This window comes from Salvelinus alpinus, chromosome 2, assembly GCF_045679555.1.
Source record: "Salvelinus alpinus chromosome 2, SLU_Salpinus.1, whole genome shotgun sequence".
Classification (NCBI taxonomy): Eukaryota; Metazoa; Chordata; class Actinopteri; order Salmoniformes; family Salmonidae; genus Salvelinus; species Salvelinus alpinus.
The window spans coordinates 88,888,390-88,896,362 of record NC_092087.1 but is presented as its reverse complement, the minus strand read 5'-3'; the positions used below and the strand labels follow the sequence as shown (position 1 = coordinate 88,896,362).

The 7,973-nt window shown below is 40.9% G+C and overlaps 1 protein-coding gene across 1 annotated transcript in view; it reads left to right on the top strand.

Moving 5' to 3' along the window:
• The first annotated feature begins 4,341 nt into the window (after positions 1–4,341).
• The window catches only part of LOC139541532 (B-cell receptor CD22-like), a 97,715-nt gene continuing 94,083 nt past the window's right edge, over positions 4,342–7,973 (top strand). The window contains exon 1 of the mRNA XM_071346276.1: positions 4,342–4,634. Within this exon, the coding sequence (XP_071202377.1) occupies positions 4,514–4,634 (121 nt within the window). The 5' untranslated portion in view covers positions 4,342–4,513. The remainder of the gene's footprint in view (positions 4,635–7,973) is intronic.

Below are 7,973 nucleotides of genomic sequence, written 5' to 3'. Positions count from 1 at the left end.
TTAAAATGTTAACGTTATAAATAGTATTGTCAACACATTGTTTACATGGTTCTGTATGTAGTATAAAGATCACATTGGAAATTGACAATTTTTAAAAAATAAAATAAATATATGCCCAGACTTGTCTTTGACACATTTCTGTTCAAATACAGTAACAACCCTTTTCTGGCGTGTTGATCTGGTTGTCGTGGATGTTAATGTCTAAACAGGAAGGACAGTTCTGCATCAGCTACTTGTTTTCACTCACTACCAGCCAGTAAGTTGACTCACTGTACAGACCTGTCCCCTTCACTTCACTCTGTCTGTACTCTTGACAATATCACTACCAGTCAGTTGACTCACTGTACAGACCTGTCCCCTTCACTTCACTCTGTCAGTACTCTTGACAATATCACTACCAGCCAGTTGACTCACTGTACAGACCTGTCCCCTTCACTTCACTCTGTAAGTACTCTTGACTATATCACTACCAGTCAGTTGACTCACTGTACAGACCTGTCCCCTTCACTTCACTCTGTAAGTACTCTTGACTATATCACTACCAGTCAGTTGACTCACTGTACAAGACCTGTCCCCTTCACTTCACTCTGTAAGTACTCTTGACTATATCACTACCAGTCAGTTGACTCACTGTACAGACCTGTCCCCTTCACTTCACTCTGTAAGTACTCTTGACAATATCTTAAAATATAGTTTTTGGTTACCTGTATTTAGTCATTAGTAATGTACTTGAGAGTAATGTATCATTTACTTCTTGTTATGTTTTGAGCTGTGTTTTGGTTGTTGCATCAGGGCCAGTATTCATAAAGTGTCTCCCCTGGCGTGGGTGAGTGTGTGTGTGACACAGTGGATTTATCTGAGGGCCCTTCAGGACCAGACTGATAGGGAGTAGGGTTGACATCTATACTGTGTAGGATGTGTGTTTTAACTTTTCTACATCCATAACAACCAGCTCTCTAGACTTTGATACAGACTCCATGGGACTCATGGACCTTCACTACAGATGCACTCTGTGCATGTGTGTGTGTGAGTCACTGGCTGTTTTTCCTCACAGCTTGGGGATAGGAGCTATCATTGAACCTGGTGGTCAGTCTTTAGGCTGCTGTACAGCTTGACAGACCTTAGAGGATTGAACATTTATCCTCCTATATTTGGGGTTCTGAGAATAAAACAGCTTCAGAACAATCAATATAGAAATATGTGTTTACAGTACTACAGATCTGTTCAATAAGTTATTGTTGTTGTTGTTGTTTATAATGATGATGATGACTATTGTATATATTAGGAATTTATTTTTGCAACATGTCAGTCTAAATAGACAGACGTAGACAGACATGCAACACATCACACACATTACATACATAGTGCAATAGACTTACAGACAGACAGTATTCACATAGACAACCATACAGCACAATACAACACAACACAATATGAGCCTGGTTCATTTTCAGTAATGAGGCCCGGTACCCCATTTACAGTTTATACTTCAATGTATTAGTTGGAGTTATTCACCAGCTATAGAGTGAGTTGTTGTTTATGTTTCTAAGACTGCAGGGTGGGAGATGCAACAATGTCCTTGAGAACAGCAGGAAGTGTGTTGGTGGTCTTTCTCTGGTCTGTAGCAGGTATGGTCTCATTCTTATCTTTTAGTTGCTCTGTTTATCAATCTACAGACATTTCTCAAAGGATAAGAATCATAATGTTATTCTGGTGTGTTCTGTTAGGCATCTCCACTTCACTTTAAATAGTTACACCTCACTGAGTGATGCTTATCTGTGGTTTCCATTCACACTTAACTCAGCAACTATGGCAACAAAGTGTGGACAAACCTTACAGTCAGTGTGAGCCAAAAGACCTTGACTTAATTCTGATACCCTTTACATTGTGTGACTGTGTTTCAGTGGTACTGGGTCAGAATAGCAGGAGTGTGACCTACACCAAGAATAGTATCTGTACCTTGAAGGGGTCAACAGTGGATCTGTCCTGCTCTTACACATATCCCAGAGGTCATACAGTCACAACAACCAAGTGGTACAAATGGAATAGTTGGAGCTGGACTCAAATCCAAGATGAATATGAGGATCGTATAGAGTACCGTGGGAATAAGGAGAATGACTGCACCCTGAGAATCACAGACCTGAGAGAGGAGGATTCAACATCATATTACTTCTCATTTACAACAGGCTCATGGACATCTGGCTCAGCTGTCACTCTCTCTGTCACAGGTTCTGTAATCTGACATAAAGAGTATAGTTACTTCTAATGATTTATTACATTTTCAATGAGAACCTTGGAATGGTGCTGACTGACAGACGTTCTCCATTGTTCTTTATTCTGACATGAAGAGTATAGTTACCACTTCCATGCTTCTACACCTGCATTGCTTGCTGTTTGGGGTTTTAGCCTGGGTTTCTGTACAGCACTTTGATATATCAGCTGATGTAAGAAGGGCTATATAAATACATTTGAATTGAAATTTGATTTCTAATGATATATTACATTTTCAATGAGAACCTTGGAATGGTGCTGAATGACAGATGTTCTCCATTGTTGTTTCATAACTACAGATCTAAAGGTAACTGGGGGAATTTGGACAAGAGGGGAGTATTGGAAGACACTGACCTGTATCACCACCTGTACTCTGACTGACAACCCCACCTACATCTGGTACAAGAATGGACACAAAGTAAAGGAGGACACTTCCAGCCAGTACTCAGACTCCTTTAGTGATGCAGACAGTTACTCCTGTGCTGTAAAAGACCATGAGGATCTCCACTCTCCTGCAGTGTGTAAGTGTGGACTTTTACATACAACATTTGTTTCAGGTTGTCAGACAATCAGTATTTAATTTGCTGTGAATGTGACGTCCACTTCTGCTTTAGTTCCGTATGCTTTGCCTCGCAGTGTTGAACGAGCTTCAAGATATATAATCAAATTCATGAAAATGCAGTCAATGGATGAATTTACTTCTACCAGATACCTTTCATTACGTTATTGCACTTGTACACCATTGCACTACTTTTTGAGCACTGAAGACCCATGAAAAAAAAACTACCAAAGTTTAAAAACTACAAAGCTGAGGGGATAGTCACTTCCTGGTTACTTTCACAGCATATGATTTAAACATTGTTGATTTTTTTTTTCATTTATATTTGGAGGTGGGGTGCCCCGATTGGCGTCACTCGTTAGTCAGTATGTGTTACAACTGTGCTGGCATGTGGAGTTTTATTTTGTTTGCCTCTTCTTGGGCAAATGTTGTGGGCGCTCATGTCTTTTTGGTTCCAGTTGTTGTTGATAGTCAATTTTCAATGGACACCCCCATGAGTGTCTTTCAGAACCCACTGGTCTCATTTTTGTCTTTGTCAGTGACTCTTTTGTTAATTCCCACTTTTGTTTTGGTTACATTTTAGGTTTTCTTGCTGAGGAACGTAACAGCATAAGTGTATACAGTAGATATTGTAATTAAGAATTTCATAAAGGTGTTATATTGTCTTGTATTTCAGGTCAGAACTGTTGGAGTGTGACTTACACCCATCAGAAGATCTGTGCTTTAAAGGGGTCAACAGTGAACATATCCTGCTCTTTCAGCTATCCCAGAGGTACAGTCACATCAACCTTCTGGTGCACTGAATGGGGGACTGGTGTAGAACCTAAAGATCTAGGTCAGGACTCAGAGTATGCAGGTCGTCTGGAGTATCATGGGGATAAGAAGAAAGACTGTACCCTGAGAATCACAGACCTGAGAGAGAGAGACTCAGCTACGTACTGGTTCAGATTATTAACAGATCAGGAAGGAGGGAAATATTCTGGAAGTCCTGGAGTCACTCTGTCTGTCACAGGTACAGTAACATTCAATATAGTTAAACTGTTGAATTCCATTTAGTTCAGGAACATTGTCTTGGTTTGTATTTATGTCTGTATAACATATGATTTCTTCCATCTTTGTATTAGAGTGATAAGTCAGTGATAAAGGGATTTACAGTGATATTGTTTATTCTCCAGGTCTTCAGGTGAAGGTGACTGGTGGACATCAGGATAAGACACTGACCTGTATCACCACCTGTACTCTGACTGACAACCCCACCTACATCTGGTACAAGAATGGACAGGTTGTAACTGAGAAGACGTCCCTCTATTCAGTCTACCCTAATGCTGTAGACAGCTACTTCTGTGCTGTAAAAGGCCATGAGGATCTCAGCTCTCCTGCAGTGTGTGAGTACAGTACAATAGTACAGTATTCTACTTAGCAAGTATCATGCATTCAGGCAAAAGAGATGTCTTACTTTATCAATCATTTTAGACAAAATAATTGTTTTACTCATTGATAATATTACTTTGATAAAACATTTGGTATTTTACATCAGATAAACCAAAGACCTCAGTGTCAGTCAGTCCCTCTGGTGAAATAGTGGAGGGCAGTTCAGTGACTCTGACCTGCAGCAGTGATGCCAACCCACCTGTGCAGAGTTACACCTGGTGGTACAAGAAGAATGGAGGTGACTATCAGAGTATGACAGGACCACAGCATGTCTTCAGTCAAATCCAGTCATCTGACACTGGAGAGTACTACTGTGAGTCCCAGAATGAGATGGGGACAGACAGGTCTAGGACCATAAACATGGATGTGAAGTGTGAGTAAAATACAGCTCAGTGTTTGAATGCTGAGGTAGCAAAACAATTATAATTAAATTAATTAGTCCTTAAGCATATCATCTCCAAATGAGTATTTGTTAACGTTTTGTGTGAGTTAGAGTTTTAGTTTTATGATGTTAACAGAGAATATATTTTTGACATGACGTGTCATTTGTAAATATACTACTGTCGTAAACATACTACTGTCCTACCCCTCTGACAAATTATCCTTTACCAGATGCTCCAAAGAACACCTCAGTGTCAGTCAGTCCCTCTGATGAAATAGTGGAGGGCAGTTCAGTGACTCTGACCTGCAGCAGTGATGCCAACCCACCTGTGGACAGATACACCTGGTACTTTCAAAATGAGACTTTTCTAAATGGATTTGGACAGATCTACAACATAAGTAACTTCAAGTCTAAGGACAATGGACATTACCACTGTGAGGCCTGGAATGGAAGAGGATCTAGGAACTCTACAGCTCTGATGATCATTTTACCAGGTGAAGTTTCATCTTATATATTTCAACACAAAATGACGTTTCAAACTAATATTAATAATTACACTTTGGCTTATAATGTTTTTTAATTATATATACGTTGAGATGAGATCCCTTAACAAACATTGTATTATTGTCCTGTACTACGTTTATTTTCAGTTTATAACATGCCAGCACTCGTATCATCTACATTATCTTTTAGTGAAACAGTCCTCAGTTCTGACTGCAGCTGTAGGAATCATAGTGGTTGTTCTGGTTCTCATCCTCTGTCTCTCTGGACTCATGTGGTTCAGGTGAGTGAAGAAGGGAACATTGATGTTTGTATTGTTCTTTCACCTTAGACCTCTGATTTGTTATTAACTTCATTCATTCATAAATGTATTTATTGGCCCAACGCCCTTAACTGCTAAACTGTATTAGTAACATATCAACTTCCACCAGAGGTCAGTAGAGACAGGAACTCACTCTGTCCCTCTTTACAGGAGATCCACAGGAGGAAGTGATGCCACAGCAGACACACAGGTGACTATATCAGTTAAACCAGGGTTTCCCATACTCGGTTCCCCCTAGGTGCACATGTCATTTTTTTGCACTAGCACTACACATCTTATTCAAATAACAAACCCATCATCATGTGTAGTGTAAAAAACTAAACGTGCACCCAGGGGGTCCCAGCTCCGAGTTTGGGAAACCCTGAGTTGCACCTCCATTTACATTCATTTACTGTGTCACGACACTCTTTCATACTATTTTCATTGTTACCTCTCTCTCTCTCTCTCTCTCTCTCTACAGAGTGTCCGTCCTGACTGTAACAGTGACACGTACACAGCTCTGAACATGAAGACCAGGTCACCAGAGTACGACACCCTGGCAGTAAATGTGTGTGTTTGTGTGTGTGTGTGTCCATAAAAATGGTAGAGGCAGTGTAAATTGATAATTCAGTGTGTCTTCTTTCAGAATGTGAGGGGACCCTGCCACTGAAGAGAACCACCACGGAACCTGGACTGAAGAGAACCACCACGGAACCTGGACTGAAGAGAACCACCACGGAACCTGGACATAAGAGAACCACCACAGAAACTAGCCAGGTTTACATGTGATATATATCAACTTCCACTAGAGGTCACTAGAGAGCAAAACTCATTCTGTCCCTCAGCAGTAGATCCACAGGAGGAAGTGATGCCACAACAGACACACAGGTGATTATATCAGTTAAAATTCCACCCCCACACCTGGTGACTTTAATTTACTGTGTCACAATATTCTCTTTTCTACAATGTTCACTGTCACCTTGGCACAGCTCTCTCTCTTTCTATCTCCATAGTGTCCATCCTGACCCTATCATTGACTGGCACACAGCTCTGAACATGAGAACCAAGGGCCCTGACTATGATACACTGGCAATAAGTATGTTTTAATGTATTCATGTATGTGTTTATTTTGTATATAGTACTTACGTGTGTGAGAGAGTGTGAGTGAGGGAGAGAGAGAGAGAGAGAGAGAGAGTAAGGAGGAGGAGGAGGAGAGAGAGAGAGAGAGAGAGAGAGAGAGAGAGAGAGAGAGAGAGAGAGAGAGAGAGAGAGAGAGAGAGAGAGAGAGAGAGAGAGAGAGAGAGAGAGAGAGAGAGAGAGAGAGAGAGAGAGAGAGAGAGAGAGAGAGAGAGAGAGAGAGGAGGAGGAGGAGGAGGAGGAGGAGGAGGAGGAGGAGGAGGAGAGAGAGAGAGTAAAAGGTGGAGGAGGAGAGAGATGGACACAGAAAGTAGGAGTGAAAGAGAATGTTATAGAGCGTGTATAGTTCTCATACTGTGTTTCCTGTGTCGCTGTCTCTCTCAGAGTGTGTCCCCCAGTGACACGTTCACAGCTCTTCTGAGAGATGCTCAGCCCTCCGTTTATCAGCCTCCGGTTATCAACCACCACAGAACCTGGACTGAAAAGAACAATCAGAGAACCTGGACTGAAAATAAGCACCACAGATCCTGGACTGAAAAGAACCACCACAGAACCTGGACAAAGGAGAATCACCCCATAAACTGGACTGAAGTGAACCGTCACAGGACCTGGCCTGAAGAGAACTAACATATTGCTATAATATCTAGAATATTTTCCAGGAAAATTAGCATTGGTTTCCTTACCCTGTAAGCAGTCTATGGACATGGTATGACAGCAATCCATGCTTTGGTTTAGTTTCCCCTGGTACGGTTTCCACTTGATAATGTTTTAGCATTTGTGGCACAAATCCAATTCAAGTCATGTGACCAATATTAGCATTTTTCGCACATCACGTCCAAATCATCCAAAACTATAAAAAGCAATGTGAAGCTCAACAAAGTCACTTATAGATGATTTGAATATGATGTGAGAATGTTAGCATATGAAATATTAACATCGGTCCCATGACTTGAAAGTGATTTTTGTTTCAAATGCTGTAATGTTATGTAAATGTGGGAGTGTTCAACATTGCAGCCGACTTCATAGGCGAGTCGAGATCTACAAATCACCTAGCATGATGAATAACTACTCAATATTATTTATAGATCAGTCAGTCACAATTTACCCATGATACATCACAGTTCTGATGCTTTCGAACACTGTCTGTGTGACTGAGGAAGGAAGCCCTCTCTGCATCAGCTTCTTGGTCCCTAACATAGAATTGGATAGAGGGTACATCTATGCATCTTTGTCATGACAGCTTCTGTAACAGAATGGGAAGTGCCATTGAGGGCTATTTCGATTTTAAAGAAGTTAATGTCTTCTTCAACTTCCATAAGTTTAATGACAGTTGGTAAACCAATTGAAATGGTGTATTCAATGGCTTTAGCCATGCTAAAACAGGATTTGAA